At 35.3% G+C, this 17,500-nt stretch overlaps 1 protein-coding gene across 1 annotated transcript in view; it reads right to left on the bottom strand.

Annotated features, from left to right (window-relative positions):
- The window catches only part of LOC137615786 (junctional adhesion molecule A-like), a 283,862-nt gene that overhangs the window by 2,004 nt on the left and 264,358 nt on the right, over window positions 1-17,500 (bottom strand). The window contains exon 5 of the mRNA XM_068345483.1: window positions 231-468. Coding sequence (XP_068201584.1) covers window positions 231-468 — 238 coding nt within the window. The remainder of the gene's footprint in view (window positions 1-230; window positions 469-17,500) is intronic.

Here is a 17,500-nt window from a genome sequence, read left to right as displayed (position 1 = left end):
GTGTGCATTTGTGTGTGCGTGTGCATATGTGCGTTTATAAATTCGTTTCGTCAAAGCACATTTAATAATCTAAAAGTAACTTGAGAGCAATAGATATTAAAAGACAAATAAAGCAAAATCTGGTTTTGCTTTCTTGAAAATTTAATGCAGATGACAACGAAACTTCGCCCAAGAAAACTTTTGGCGATTCAAAGTTCCATTTTCACCTCGGTTGCAAAGTCCACACTCACCGGAAAGTGCTGCCAGGTCTCTGGATTCCATGACTGGAACGTTGTAGGTGAGGTGGCCGTTGATGCTGTGCTGCTCCGTCTTGTGGTAGATGGAGGAGACTCTAGCGGAGCACCTGAGGGTCATCTCTCCGTTCTGGAAATGCTTCCGGGTGATGACGAAGGAGAGTCCTAGCCGCGTCTGCATCAGGCCGTTGGGGTATTTTATGCTGGGGGACTTTATCAGATACTCCGGAGGTACCTGGAAGGGCGGTTATTGGGAAAAAATCAGCTGCATTGTCCTTCTGAGGATTAGATAGTAGGTGGGAAATCAGAATTTGTTATTCTATTAAAATCCTGCAACGTCCCTCCAATAGAGAGTTCAAAATAGATCGGATGAATTAATAACTAAGAGCCAATGAACGTTTGCAGACATATTTGATTAAAAGTTTATTTGGAATTGAAGGGATTTTATGATTGGTCATTTTTCTGCGCTGTTATTAACTTGAAAGGTTAATAAAAGTGGAAGCTTTTAATCATTTTTTCCATCGGTTTTACATCTGTCACATGTAGAACAACCCCCTTCTCTCTCTCTCTCTCTCTCTCTCTCTCTCTCTCTCTCTCTCTCTCTCTCTCTCTCTCTGTCTCTCTCTCTCTCTCTCTCTCTCTCTCTCTCTCTCTCTCTCTCCCCGCATGTTTTCCCAAAATTTAATCAATCCCGAATGAAACGGGTCCTGCAATTTAAAGAAAAACTATTATTATTATTATTATTATTATTATTATTATTATTATTATTGTTGTTATTATTATTATATATTATTATTATTATTATTATTATTATTATTATTAATATTATTATTATTGTTGTTGTTGTTGTTGTTGTTGTTTTTGTTATTATTATTCCATCTCATTTATTCATTCTTTTATCTTCGCGTCCCTTGATCGGACCCTGTTTCAAACGTGGCAATTATACCACTGTCCCATGTCTAGTTAGCTCCCCCATTTTTGCAGCCATCACGCAAATTGAAATAAATGTCAGCAGAGGTCAAACGCTGGCATTTTACGGCGCGAAATTCAGAACGACGAATAAATCCTGTTTTATTTTAAAATCATTAGTATCATATATCGCTGCAGCTTGTGATGTAATTTGGGAGAGAGGTTTAATGCAATTGCTTTCAGTGAATTAGTTTGATGTAGCAGTTATGACAAGGGATGACTTTTAAATGTTTTATTCCGGTCTGCTTGCAGACGCTGGAAATATAAACTCTTGACATAAAACCACTTTCGAAGTATTGTTCTAGTTTAAAGGCCGCTCATGAATGGGAGAGACAAGGGACAGTGACATTGCCCTATCAAGCAGGACAATGCCCTAGAAACTAATCATATATACATATGATCAGTGCTCAAGCCCCCTCTCCACCCAACATAGGACCAAAGAGGGCCATGTAATGGCTGCTGATGACTCAGCAGATAGGCCTCTAGGCTCCCCCAAACCCCCCTCCCTTAGCTCACAAGGATGGTGAGGTTGTGGCGACCAAAGAAACTAACGAGTTTGAGCGGCACTCGTACCCCAGTCTGGCGTTCACCAGTCAGGGACGTTACCACATAGCCCACTACAACCCTAGTGTAGGAAATAAAATTTTCAAATATTTGTTGGATGATTTAGGTGTGGAACAAAAGAAAGACAATTTACAAGTAGTTATTTTCTACATATCCTTATTTTTACATTACCATTTCGTGCTGCGGTTCAATGAATTTTCCTATCAAGATACTTCTATATATTTAGAAGATATTTATCTGCATTTTCTTGTCTATTAAAGATAACGAGTAAAACCTAATTCATGGGAATAATTATTATCCAAAGTTTTTATTCGATCTGGAAATTTTGACTATGGTTGATTTTTTTTATCATATAAGTTGTTGTTATTACTTGCTATGCTACAACCCTTATTGGAAAAGCTGGATTCCATAGGCCTAGGGGCTCCAACAGGGAAAATAGCCTAGTGAGGAAAGAAAATAAGGAAAAATAAAATTTTTAAGAATCGTAACAACATTAATAAAGAATATTTCCTATGTAGACTATAAAACTTTAACAAAACAAAAGGAAGAGAAATTAATTAGAATTGTTGTTTCCAAGTGTACCCTCAAGCAAGAGAATTTTAATCCAAGATAATGGAAGGCCATTGTACAGAGTCTATGGCACTTCCCAAGACTAGAGAAAAATGGTTTGATTTTGGGGGTGTCCTCCTAGAAGAGCCGCTTACCATAGCTAAAGAGTCTCTTCTACCCTTACCCAGAGGAAAGTAGCCACTGAATAATTACATTGCAGGAGTTAACCTTTTGGTGTATGAGGACAGAGGAGAATCTGTAAAGGATAGGCCAGACTATTCAGTGTATGTGTAGGCAAAGGGAAAGTGAACCGTAACCAGAGAGAAGGATCCAATGCATTACTGTCTGCCCAGTCAAAGGACCCCATAGTTATCTAGCCGTAGTATCTCAACGAGTGGTTGGTGCCCTGGCCAACCTACTACGTACAAGTTAATCTAAATCATGAAAACGACGGGTAAAGGATAACATAAATCAAGTATTTTCAAAGATACATAAGCAAAGGAAGGACTGTTTTCCATTTATCAATTATTACTCCCGGGGTAGGAGCTCTCGATGAAATTTTGATGTGGTGTGTTTCAAAGATCCTGAGGCTACCCAATCATTCATGGCTGGTCTAGATGCTCATCTTTCATAACGTTTTCCACAACTTAACGTAAAACGTTGGCGATGTTCCATGGTTCCTCTGCTTCCATACCAAAGTTATTATTATTATTATAATTATTATTATTATTGTTGTTATGATTATTTTTATTGCTGTTATTGTTATTATTATTATTATTATTATTATTATTATTATTATTATCATATTATTATTATTATTATTATTATTATTATTATTATTATTATTATCTAAGCTACAATCCTAGATGGAAAAGTAAGATGCTATACGCCCAAGGGCTCCAACAGGGAAAAATAATCGAGGGAGGAAAGGAAATAATGAAATAAGTGAACGATATTAGAAATAATTAATAATTAATAAAATATTTTAAAAATACTAGCAACATAAAAACAGATATTTCATATATAAACTATAAAAAGACTCATACCAGCTTGTTCAACACGAAAACATTTGCTGCCAGTGTGAACTTTTGAAGTTCTGACTATCATAAATCTCTGGAAGCTCATTTCTTTGGTTATTCTATGAGTATTTGTTCCGAGCCTGTTTTTTTAACGTGTAAGTGCGGGATTTCCGCTTTTTCCTTACCATATTTATAATCTTTTGTTTTATTTACACGTACAGAAACATTGGGCTATTTTTCCCTGTAGGAGCCCTTGGGCTTATAGTATCTTTCTTTTCCAAATTGGGCTTTAGCTTAGATAATAATAATAATAATAATAATAATAATAATAATAATAATAATAATAATAATAATAGTAATAATAATAATATATAATATAAAATATATAATATATAATATATAATATATAATACATAATATGATAGATAATAGATGATGATAATAATATAATAATAACTAATAACAACAATAACAATGATAACAATAATAACAATAATAATAACATTAATAACAATAGCAACAATAATAAAAATAACAAAAATAACACCAATAATAATAATAACTATAATGATAATAATTATTGATTATAACAATAATAATAACTAACTAATAACCATAACAACAATAATAGTAATTAATACATACATACATATACCAAGGCACTTCCCCCAATTTTGGGGGGTAGCCGACATCAACAAAAGAAACAAAACAAAAAAGGGGACCTCTACGTTCCTCCAGCCTAAACAAGGGACTCAACCGAGTTCAGCTGGTACTGCTAGGGTGCCACAGCCCACCCTCCCACATTATCCACCACAGATGAAGCTTCATAATGCTGAATCCCCTACTGCTGCTACCTCCGCGGTCATCTAAGGCATCGGAGGCAGCAGCAGGGCCTACCGGAGCTGCGTCACAATCGCTCGCCATTCATTCCTATTTCTAGCACGCTCTCTTGCCTCTCTCACATCTAACCTCCTATCACCCAGAGCTTTCTTCACTCCATCCATCCACCCAAAACTTGTCCTTCCTCTTGTACTTCTCCCATCAACTCTTGCATTCATCACCTTCTTTAGCAGACAGCCATTTTCCATTCTCTCAACATGGCCAAACCAAGTCAACACATTCATATCCACTCAAGCTGCTAACTCATTTCTTACACCCGTTCTCACTCTCACCACTTCGTTCCTAACCCTATCTACTCGAGATACACCAGCCATACTCCTTAAACACTTCATCTCAAACACATTCAATTTCTGTCTCTCCGTCACTTTCATTCCCCACAACTCCGATCCATACATCACAGTTGGTACAATCACTTTCTCATATAGAACTCTTTTTACATTCATGCCCAACCCTCTATTTTTTACTACTCCCTTAACTGCCCCCAACACTTTGCAACCTTCATTCACTCTCTGACGTACATCTGCTTCCACTCCACCATTTGCTGCAACAACAGACCCCAAGTACTTAAACTGATCCACTTCCTCAAGTAACTCTCCATTCAACATGACATTCAACCTTGCACCACCTTCCCTTCTCGTACATCTCATAACCTTACTCTTACCCACATTAACTCTCAACTTCCTTCTCTCACACACCCTTCCAAATTCTGTCACTAATCGGCCAAGTTTCTCTTCTGTGTCTGCAACCAGTACAGTATCATCTGCAAACAACAACTGATTTTCCTCCCATTCATGGTCATTCTCGTCTACCAGTTTTAATCCTCAGTAATTAATAATAATAATTAATAGTTATTAATAATAATAATTAATAGTAATTAATAATAATAATTATTATTTATAATTGATAATAATTGATAATAGTAGTGTATACTTTGTTAACTTCTTATCATAATTTATGGTTAGTCCAAATTACGTCTTTTTTATCCTTAAGAAAAAATTTGCTTCTATTAGAATTTATAATCACTAAATCCACTTGATCTCTTTATGAATGTGATTCTCTTAATAATTCCTGTTTGCACTAGCAATTAATGGGATATCCTCAATCATTCCCCGGGACGTTCTCTCAACACTATTTGTGGATGATCTTTCCATATCATTTGCTGGAGCTAGAATGGCAATGGTTGAGAGAAAACTACAATTGGCAATGGACAAAATTATTCTGTGGGCTGATATGAATGGATTTAAGTTTTCATTAAGCAAAACTACTGTTGTGCATTTCTGTCGTATCTGGGGAGTACATCCAGACCCGGATATGTACATTAAAGGTCAACGGATCCCATATGTAGGTGAAGCTAAATTTTTTAGGATTGATTTTCGATTGTAGGTTGACATGGGTTCCACACTTAAAGGCGTTAAAAGCTAAATGTCTTGAGGCTCTGAATCTTTTAAAAGTATTGTCTCATACATCATGGGGCCAGACCGTAAAACTATTTTGAAATTTCACAAGGCCTTAATTTTTTCCATAATTAGCTATGGCTTTGAAATATACTCCTCAGCCACCCCAAGCCGATTAAAGATATTAGATTCAATACATCATGCGGGTATAAGATTGTCCACAGGAGCGTTTAGAACCTCACCTATCCAAAGTCTTCTTGTTGATGCTGGAGAGTTACCTCTAGACCATTACCGCATGTCTTCCATTATTCGGTATTGCTTTAGGTTACAAAGACTTCCCAACTCTTTAGCTTTTCAGACTGCAAGCCTTGTAAGGAACTCAACATACTTTGAGTCGCACCCAAAATCTCCTCAACCTTATGGCTTTCTAGTAAAACAATTATTAAACAGTCTTGATAAAATTAGAGGTAAGGTATTTCCATGTAAGATACCATCAACCCCCCGTGGAAATTACCAGAGATATCTTTCTGTAAATATTTTATTGGTGTTAAAAAAGCATGACTGAATTATAAGCTAGGTCTCTTTTTATGGAATATGTTGAAGAACATAAGGAATCAACTTTTAAATATTCCGATGGCTCCAAATCATATCTTCCACATTTACTGCTGAATTATATTGCATACTAACCGCTATTGAGAAAATAGCGTTAAAAGAGGAGGGGAATTTTACCATTTATAGTGATTCAAGAAGTGTTCTTCAAGCTTTAGAAGATTTTAATTCTAGTAACCCTTTAGTTTTGAAGATTTTAGAGTGGCTTTTAATTATTGGCCTAAAAGGTATAACAGTTCGGTTTTGCTGGGTTCTGGCACACGTAGGTGTGTCTGGAAATGAAGAGGCAGATTCACTGGCAAAGAATGCTGTCGAGTTGCTACCAAGAAGGTCTCCCATTCTTTGTGATGATTTTTTTTATCAGCAATTCGGAATTCTATTTATAACAATTGGCAACTGTATTGGGATAGTTTAAGTGAAAATAAGATGACAGAAATTGCGATGGGTATATCCCCTTGGAGGTATAATGGGTTGCCCCGAAAATGGGAGACTACTCTTTGTCGTCTCCGCATTGGTCACACCCAGATGACACACGAGTTTCTGCTGGCTGGCCAACACCAACCATATTGCGACGACTGTTTGACACCCTTGACAGTGAGGCATTTGTTGACTGAATGCCACACTTATAGCTCTGAAAGAAATAGATATCTGTTTGAGGCTCGTGGTGAAGATGGCAGGTTCATTCTTGCCAAGATCCTTGGACATCATGTGTCGTACAATGCCAGTGGCATTTTTAAATTCATATCGGAAGCAGGTCCTCATAATGCTATTTAACTTTAATATCATATTAACTTCTAGTGGAATTTTTAGATTTATATCAGAAGCAGGTATTCCTAATGCTATTCAACTTTTATAACTACTTCTCTGGTTTTAATTGAATATTCTTTTAATCTTTATTTATAATTAAGCGATATCGGCGTTAATGACCTTCGATGTCAGGATGCCAGAGAACTTCAAATCAACTAATCTTTTAATATTTTGTTATCCTTAATACGTTGTACTTGTTATCTTCGTCAACGAAGTTGGAAGGAGGTAATGTTTTTACCCCTGTGTGAGTGCGTTTGTTTATGAACAGCTTCCTGGAACAATTTCAATTGTAGGGTAATGAAACTTGCAGGGATTAACTGTTATGTTAAAAGCTGGAAATTATTATATTTTGGATGGTCAAGGTCAAAGGTCAAGGAAAATGTCCAATTCATGTAATAAGCCATAAGTTTGGACATCGTTGTCACACAGACTTCAAACTTGGGTCATATTTGAGTGTATGTACAGTTAGAATCAAAAGAACGCCGACACTCAGGGGAAATCTTTCGTCAGATGTGTCTATTGTTCCCATGACAAAACAGACAATGAGTTGCTCTTCTTACTACTGCGACGAAATGGGAGGAGCCTTCTCCAACTTTAGCGAATTAAAGACAGTAAAGGGCTGGCTTTGTTAGCGAAAGCATTGAAATGTTACGAATCGAGCGGCCATATTTCATTGTGCTATCATTTGACGTCTATTGGCTGGGGCTGACGGGGGAAGGGGAAACTACCCCCCTCCACCTTTCAATGGAAAGTGTCTACTTGGTCTCTTCCACGAAACTGTAGTAATTGAAATATATATATATATATATATATATATATATATATATATATATATATATTATATATATATATATATAATCAGTTTTCAATTACTACTGTTTTGTAGAGGGGGGGGGGGGACCAAATTGACACTTTCCAGGGAAAGGGGGTGGGGGTGGGGTGTGTAGTTTCCCCTTCACCCCCCAGCCTCGGCCAGTCCGACACTGAGGAAATAGGAAAGTCCTCTCTGTTTTATGGGTTATGGAGACAGGTAAATTGTAGATTCTTGATACAGCTTGTATGATATTGTATCATTGCCTAAATGTTATTTGATAACCGTGAATGTTCTAGAAAATTTGGCTAACCTATTTCATTATTAGTTGATTTGTAAAAGATAGTAGCAATATGATAAATTATCTTCTGTTATTGGAACGTTTATAAGTATGAAATTGAAGTAACAACTTTGTATAATAGATAATCGATGATGGATACAATAGATACTGATGACTGCATAGCACCTTGAATACAAACAAAATTTAATATTTCGTATCGAAAATAAGTTATATCTAGGTAAATGAGGACGCTTTTACATTCTGGCCAAAGATTTAAGAAATTTGTTTTATTGACTAATATTAAAAAAGCTATGAAGTCGCAGTACGACGAAATTTTCGGAAATTTTTGCATGAAACTGTGCTATACTTATTTTCCCAAAATGTATTCTCCTCTCATTTCCCCGAAAAAAAGTACATTTGGAGATGTCATGAGCAAAAAATTCCCCATGCAAATACCTTATTGTAAGTTATAAATGGTTATATAATTGCTAGTAGCTTTATCTTGAGAAATTACACAGCATGGAGATCAAACTAACTTATCAGCATCATGCACAAAGGTCTTATAATCTTGACTCAGATAGGCTTAACTTTGTAAAGTCCCTATTTCAGTGATCAAGTGCCCTAATTAGCATAGCTATGTGATGCTGGATGTGGGTCTTTTGACCGGGTTAATTACTCCAGGTAGATGGGCGCTTAACGAGCGAAAAATACATTACTATTCGTGAAACTCTAGTTCGGATTGTTCGAGCTATAGCTATCCATATCAGCTCCTCAGCCTGTCAAAGTTTTAGTTAAACCACAATTACTACAGCTGATGGCGTAAGCAGGGAAAGGGAAAACCAAATATTAAAATATCTCGGAAGTAAATATTTGATTGTCCTTTTAATCTCCAAATCATCCAGCTGAAGAACGGTACCCTTGGATTCCTCAATATTTTCTCTCATTCTTTAGATATTATGTTCTTAGCTTCTTCCTCTATCCCCTGACATGTCGTATTAGGTCTTTATTCTTTAATATTTGTGTTACTTTCTTTCATTCTTTAGGTCTTTATCCTTTAACATTTGTGTTCCTCTGTTTCATTATTTAACATTTGTGTTCCTTTCTATCATTCTTTATTCATTTATTTATTATACGTTCTCATTATCTTTAAAATGAAGGCCCTTCCGCCTCAGTTCTCGTCTTAAGCCGTCAATTTTGGTTCTTAGCTTCTCACCATCCCTCCAGAAAAGAAATCTCTCTCGAGCGATATCATGAAACACTTTCACTTTACCATTCGAACCTGGAACTATTTGATATTTGTGTGAAGCCAAGACAAGATGTTCATTTGCTGGATGCAGAAATAAGGTATTTGAAGCATTTTATTTAATTTCCCTTAATCTTCGATTTTACAACCTTCATCAAACATCCATCACCCCCCTCCAAAAAAAAATGCATTGTGAAGCATGCTTCCATGGATGAGTTCTCACTCATTCTTTTTATATAATGTCTCTTTCCTTTATGATTATTCCAGTTAACGAAAATGTCCTGGTTGATTTTAAAACAAACGGGAAAATCTTTCTACAGAGCACTTGAGATATATGAAGGACTACAAAATATAATGATCTAACTTTATCAAGCCAGACAATTGTTGGTATATATATTCTTAAGGAAGCAAATCCTCCAAACGCCCAAAAGACGACTCACTAATTACAGCTATTTTGTCCCCAAAATCACCCATCATTATAATAAGCATTTGAATCTAACAAATAATCCCGTTATCTATACCCTGTAATAACTATCTCCAATTTTGCCATACGGTCTTGATAATTATCAAGCAATATTATTATTATTATTATTATTATTATTATTATTATTATTATTATTATTATTATTATTAATTGCTAAGCTACAAACCTAGTTGGAAAAGCAGAAAGCTATAAGCCCAGGGGCTCCAACAGGGAAAATAGCCCAGTAAGGAAAGGAAACAAGGAAAAAATAAATATTTTAAGAATATTAAAATAAATATCTCCTATGTAAACTATAAAAAATTTAACAAAACATGAGGAAGAGAAATTAGATAAAATATTGTGCCCGAGTGTACCCTCAAGCAAGAGAACTCTAATACAAGATAGTGGGAAACCATGGTACGGAGGCTATGGCACTACCCAAGACTAGAGAACAATGGTTTGATTTTGGAGTGTCCTTCTCCTAGAAGATCTGCTTACCGTAGCTAAAGAGTCTCTTCTACTCTTACCAAGAGGAAAGTAGTCACTGAACAATTACACTGCAGTAGTTAACCTCTTTGGTGAAGAAGAAATTGTTTGGTAATCTCAATGTTGTCAGGTGTATGAGGACAGAGGAGAATCTGTAAAGAATATGCCAGACTATTCGGTGAAGGTGTAGGCAAAAGGAAAGTGAACCGTAACCAGAGAGAAGGATCCAATGTAGTACTGTCTGGCTAGTCAAAGGACCCCATAACTCTCTGGGGGTAGTATCTCAATGGGTGGCTGGTGTCCTGGCCAACCTACTACCTTGAAGATTGAATTAGCAATGTACCATAGATTTTACTATATATGTTTAAACTTTTACTTCAAATGTGAATGCTAACCATTCTAGGCCAAGATCACAGACTGTTAGACGTCAAAGCTCAACGAAAGGGAATGTAAAAATAGAAAAAAAAAATGAATAACAGGGCAAGTGACTTTGGGTCTACAGACTGAAACGGCGCTTGCCCTTGAATCTCGAAAAATTGGGAAATATTTTAGAGTAAAGTATTCTTACGTATTAAGAAATGTTGCAATATATGAATATCTGAAAGCTGAAAAAGGTTTTTAGTAGTCAATCTAGCATTTGAAAAATAGCCATGAGCTTTTAAAAGAATAATTCAATTATTTCTATTTAATGCATTGCATAATAACGGTAAAAAAAATATATGCAGGAGTTTATGTGCTGGTAGATTATTCCATTAACTAGCGAAAGCTCAAAAATTTTTATCTCTCTCTCTCTCTCTCTCTCTCTCTCTCTCTCTCTCTCTCTCTCTCTCTCTCTCTCTCTCTCTCTCTCTCTCAATGTCCTTTAGGTGAGTATAACTCACCTATGGTGTTTTCATTATTATGTTACAACATTGAACCATAATTGAAACTACTTTTTCATACATCATTAACTTGAACAAGACCAATGTCGAAATAATCTAATGTAGCTGTCAACGGAAGGAATTGTTTAGCTACAACACTCAAAGCTTTTCTACATGATTCTATGGGTTCATGATATATATATATATATATATATATATATATATATATATATATATATATATATATATATATATATATGTGTGTATATATATATATATATATATATATATATATATATATATATATATTATATATATATACACAGTATGTATATATATATATATATATATATATATATATATATGTATGGGTGTGTGTGTGTATTCAGTATTTGTAGTGGATATTCGAGACGTCAAATGATAACACAATGAAATATGGCAACTCGATTTGTAACTTTTGTATGCTTTTGTTAACAAAGACAGCCCTTTACTGTCTTTGATTCGCTGAGGTTGGAGAAGGCTCCTCCCGTTTCGTAGCAGTAGTAAGAAGAGCAACTCATTGTCTGTTTTGTCATGGGAACACTAGACACATCTGGCGAAAGATTTCCCCTGAGTGTCGGTGTTCTTTTGATTCTAATTGTACATCCTCGCCAATTAATACATATTAAGGTTGAGGATCAAGGTCGAGTTCAAGGTCAAGGTCAAGCAGAAGGTCAAATTCCTGTCATCAACCATACGGCCACAATTTTACTAGTAGAGTAATGGCACTTGCAGGGATTTTGAACTGTTATGGAAAGAGCTGGAAATGAATAAGTTTTGGAAGATCAAGGTCACGGACGAACAAAACGTCTAATATCAGTCCAAAAGGTCGAGAAATAAGCTACCCTGGCGGAGGTCTGTGTTGTTCTGAGTGCCTCTCTAGTTATCGAATTTCATATTTTGTGGAATAAGAAAAATAATTTTTACCCGCTGTTTCCACCAAATATATAACTCTCCTCCACCCAAAGGCTTCATTTGATGAGTATTTCGTTTCTGTACTCACATAATTTTTTTTTTCCAAATAAATCTAAGGCTTCTCTTGTTTTCTCCTTCATATTGTTTTAATGAGATTGTAAATTTGGGTAATATAAAAGATATCTTTTTTATATAAAAATATAGATTAATTTTTTATTTGATAAATATTTTCATGGATGTTGTTTTATACCTTATTTAGTTACGTGACGCTTCTCGTATTTTATTTATTTCCATATTTCCTTTCCCCACTGGGCTATTTTTCCCTGTTGGAACCCTTGGGCTTGATAGCATCCTGCTTTTCCAGCTAGGGTTGTGGCTTAGCAAGTAACAACAGCAACAATAGAGGGGCACTTAGTATAGCGTAGACCTCCGCCAAGGGAGCTTATTTCTCGAACTTTTGTACTGATTTTGGACGTTTTGCTCGTCCGTGAACTTGACCTTTGACCTTCTAAAATTTAATAATTTCCAGCTCTTTACATAACAGTTTAAATTCCCTGCAAGTGTTATTTCTTTACGATTAACATTGTGGTCGTATGGTTGATGACCGGAATTTGACCTTTTGCTTAACCTTTGACTCGACCTTGACCTTTGAGCTTGACGTGTATTAATTGGCTTGGATTTTCACTCAAATATGAACCAAGTTTTGAAGTCTCTGTGGCAATGATGTCCAAACTTGTGGCTGATTACTTGAATTGGACATTTTGCTTGACTCTGACCATAACCTTTGACCTTGACCATCCAAAATTTAAGCATTTACAGCTTTTTACATAAAAGTTATCCCCTGCAAGTTTCATTACTCTGCGATTAACATTGTGTCCAGGGAGCTTTTCACAAACAAATACGCACATAAACAAACAAACACAATTAGGTGGGAAAACATAACCTCCTTCCAGCTTCGTTGTCGGAGGTAATGAGAATCTCGTAGTATTTACAGAAAGCATCACCATATCTAGATCTCTTCAATTAGAGAGTGTTGGTCAGTATATATCTCAATAATGAACTAGTGTTATCTCTGCAACGAACGTGAGCGATGGGCGATTAAAACAAATTTTACTTCTTGACGACTGATAAAAGTAATTATCAGAGCTACGGTGAATTTTTTTTTTACCTACCACTTGGCAGAAACATATCGGGTGGTGTTTGTTGTTTTACCTTTTTAAGGTTTAAAGGGCGTTTATGAATGGCAGAGGAAAACAGTACAGTGGCCTAGAGACTGCCCTTATATACATATGATCAGCGTTCAAACCCCCTCGCCAACCTAGCTAGAACTAGGGAAGGCCAGGCAATGGCTGCTGATGACTCGGCGGGTAGACCTATAGGCTCCCCCATACCCCTCGTACTTGCTTTCAAGGATGGTGAGGTTGCAGAGACCAAAGGAACTAACGAGTTTGAACTGGCCTCGAACCCCAGTCTGGCGATCACCAGGCAGAGATGTTGCCAATAGGCCACACCAAATTTATAGGAAGGTTTAGTTAAGAGAGAAGCCTTTTAATTGTAAAGAAATCAGAAGCAATATCTTATAGTCATTCTTCAGTTGATATTGCCACTACAGACTTACTCTTTTGTTCTAGATTTTTTTCTTGCAGTAACAATTATTTAACGACAATGTAATGAACTGTTTCCTATCGATTAATGTTAGAATTATGATTTTTATTATTAAAGATGTTCTTTAAATTTGAGAATTATTTTTTTTATCATTATCAAGGATGTGTCTTAAATTAGATTTACATGAAATTTAATGAACCTTTTTCTACAGAGAAAATTCATAACATAATTACGTCTTTAATTATACAAGAGAATTCTAATAGAAAAGTGAAATGAGATCCAGATAATTTTCCACTGGCATTATATATGGCAAATGATAAACAGGACATGGAGACCAAGATGGTGAAGCAGCAAAGTGAATGTTTATGTGCATAGTAGAAGAATGGAAGCTGTTGGTTCATATAGGTATTTAGTAAAATATAGGTGAAATATAGATAAATGTAAAAGATCAACGTTAACTAAATAAGAAAGTGTAGACTCTCATCATCATCATCTCCTCCCACACCTATTGTCGCAGAGGATCTATGTTAGATTTCGCCAGCCATCTCTTGAGCTTTTAGATCAATACTTCTCCCTTCGTCATCTCTTACTTCACGCTTCATAGTCCTCAGCCAACTCATCTAGTGTCTTGGGGAGCCCAGTTGAAAGTTTGGTGAACTAATCTGTCTTGAGGAGTGCGAAGAGCATAGCCAAACCATTTCCATCTACCCCTCACCATGATCTCTTCCACATATGGCACTCAAATAATCTCTCTTAAAGTTTCATTTCTAATAATGTCTTGCCATAATGGTGTAGACCGTAGTCCATGATAATTGTCTTGGAAAGGATGAGAAGTGGTAAAGGAGAGCCAACTGCGAATGGATAGATATAAGGGTTTTGAATGTTCCTTCCTGGCACGCGGCTAGTGAGGGGTGAATTTTTCCAAGAAACACCTGAAAATTGCCCAGGAAGCTTGTTTAGAAGTGCCTTATTCTATAAATCTCTCGATGAGTGGTTGCACGTTTACTGTACCATATAAAATGTAAAGAAATCTTGGTCAATAAATCAGTCATCTGAAGAAGTATCACGAAACTAGTCAGGACGTAATCTTATATTTCCTAATTTCATTTCCTTGTGGTTCTTTTGCATCTGAACATCAAGTTTCCTTGTGATTTTTACGCATATATATATTCACATATATACACATATATATGTATGTGTGTATATATATATATATATATATAATATATATATATATATATATATATATATATATATATATATGCAGCATGTTGAGAGAGGAAGATTGCATCTTGCTTGTGAAAGTCAGTCAATACCATTTATGTTATCAGTAGACAAGGTATTCACCTGAGAGTATCAGCTGTACACAGTATATTCACGAACCTTTTTGTAATAAAGTAAAAAAAAAAACCCATGTTCTGATGTGTAATTATTAGTTGACATGGGACAGACTATATATATATATATATATATATATATATATATATGTATATATATATATATATATATATATATATGTATATATATATCTCCCAACACAGAACAGTATGAAGTATTATACCCCACGTATTCCATTATATCAGGAAATAAACTGCCATCGACGATATTGAACCGTAATCGAATGTCACTGTATTGCAGGAATCCAGCAAACTATTAAACCCAGGTCAGAGGCTCCATTTTACTAATCTCTTAATTGCACACTCGCTCAAGCGCGCTCTTTCGAATAGAGCGAGGCCGAGCGAGGCCAAGCACTCTAATGCACTGAAAGCGCGAACTTCACTTGGATGAAAAATGTCGGTCAAAGGCATCGTTTGAAACAATACTCTTAAGTGTTTGCTAGGAATTGCTCCTGGTTGTCATCATAGGCCAGGCTTTCCCCTGGACTTCTGATCACGTCTAATCGTATTTGGAGTCACTGGTCCCCTGCAGGACTATTTGATGGAAGGAATTACATGAAAATATTATTTTCATATCGTTTTGATATAGTTTTCATGTTATGTCAATTCGTAGACGCGATGGAATATGTCAATAATTTTCAAAAAAAAAAAAAAAAAATTATCCTCAGCATCTTATTAAGTCTTTGGGTTGTTATAAGAAAAGTTATAAAGGTATATGGTAGCAAATTATTATGATATATTCGAGGGACGGAGAGAAAAACGTGTGAATATTTACTACTCTCGTGATAAACAAAGAGAGAAAATTTTGTTTATGCTATTCATTTGCGTCCCCGGATCAACATAGCTAAATTCTTATAAAAATATTGGACATTCACAGTAATTCATTTTGATATGGCGTAGAAGCTTAGGTTGATGGATTAATCAGAAAGATTATCGATTACAGAAAACTTAAAAAAAAAAAAATATTTAAAAAAAAACAAAAATATTTTCCTTTGAAAAATTAATATAATCATTGTTTAGAAAATATTACATAATGTATTTCCATTATTCTAAAATCAACGATGTTATGAATGCAAAGATATTTCACTAAAATACGATATATAAATGTAAACTGATAAAATGTAACTGGAAATTATCTTTGGATAAAGTAATTGTATTCTCTCAATTAGTCAGGGAAGCCTTGATTTAGGCATAATCCTTTGCAAGTACAATCCTTTTTGCATGCAATGTGCTTGATTTTCAAATTTTATCTTTTATGAAGGGCTCCAGATGATAAGGGAATCTACCTAAATTTCCGGCAGCGATACACATCTAGATTTTACCTCTGATTCTGCCATAATAAAAACTAGTATCTATCATTTATCGGTAGCTTTGTTAAATTACAAAAATATTTCTTCAAGTATCTGTAAGTAATTATACATAAGTAATTTTTTTTATAACGAAATTATTAAATTATTTAGGAACAATTGAGAAAGGACTTAGTTCATCTCATATCTTTTCTTCCCAATGAAGTGGTGAAAATCATTAATCATCCAAAAGCTTAAAAAACAGTGATACTTCATTAGAAATAATCTGGTACTTATTGAGGTCAGGCTTTTCTATTTGGTGACTACTTAACTTTTTCATTTGTTACCTCCACCAACGAAGTGGGAAGGAGGTTATGTTTTCGCTCTTGTTTTGTATGTTTGTGTTTGTTTGTGAAGACCTGCCTGGCCACAATTTTAATCGTAGAGCAATGAAACTGGCAGGGATTAACTGTTATGTAAAATTCTAGAAAGGCTTAAATTTTGGAAGGTCAAGGTCTCGGTCAAGCAAAATGTCCAATTGACGTAATCAGCCATAACTTTGGACATTGTTGTCACAGAGACTTCAAACTTGGTTCATATTTAAGTGTATGAAAATCCACGCCAATTAATTCATGTTGAAGTCAAACGTCAGGTCAAGGTCGAGCAAAAGGTTAAGAAATAAGGTGGCGCGGCGGTCTGCGCTCTATTGAATGCCCGTCTTGTTTGAAAATACTTTTGATATCAGTTTCGTGTTTTCAATCTATCCAAAATTTATTTTTTTTTTCTTATGTGAGGTTGTTTGGTAGACCAAAAGTAAGATCGATTGACTCTGTGAAGAGAGATATAAGGGTGTTGGAATTGAGTGAGGAAGATGTACTGGGCCAAGGAAATGTAAGAATGTGTTGAAGAACCATCACAACGACTCCAAATGGGGACAAGCTTGTAGAGAAAGAAAAAGTAGTAATATACAGTTCCTGATGTGTCAAGATTTACGTTGAAATGCATAAGTTCAGACTTTATGCAAACTCGCCCTTGTACAGATTTGATTTTTTTTTCTTTCATAGTTTATGT

Source organism: Palaemon carinicauda, chromosome 22, assembly GCF_036898095.1.
Source record: "Palaemon carinicauda isolate YSFRI2023 chromosome 22, ASM3689809v2, whole genome shotgun sequence".
Classification (NCBI taxonomy): domain Eukaryota; kingdom Metazoa; phylum Arthropoda; class Malacostraca; order Decapoda; family Palaemonidae; genus Palaemon; species Palaemon carinicauda.
Note: the sequence above shows the minus strand (reverse complement) of the source record. Positions and strands in the feature narration are given on the sequence as shown.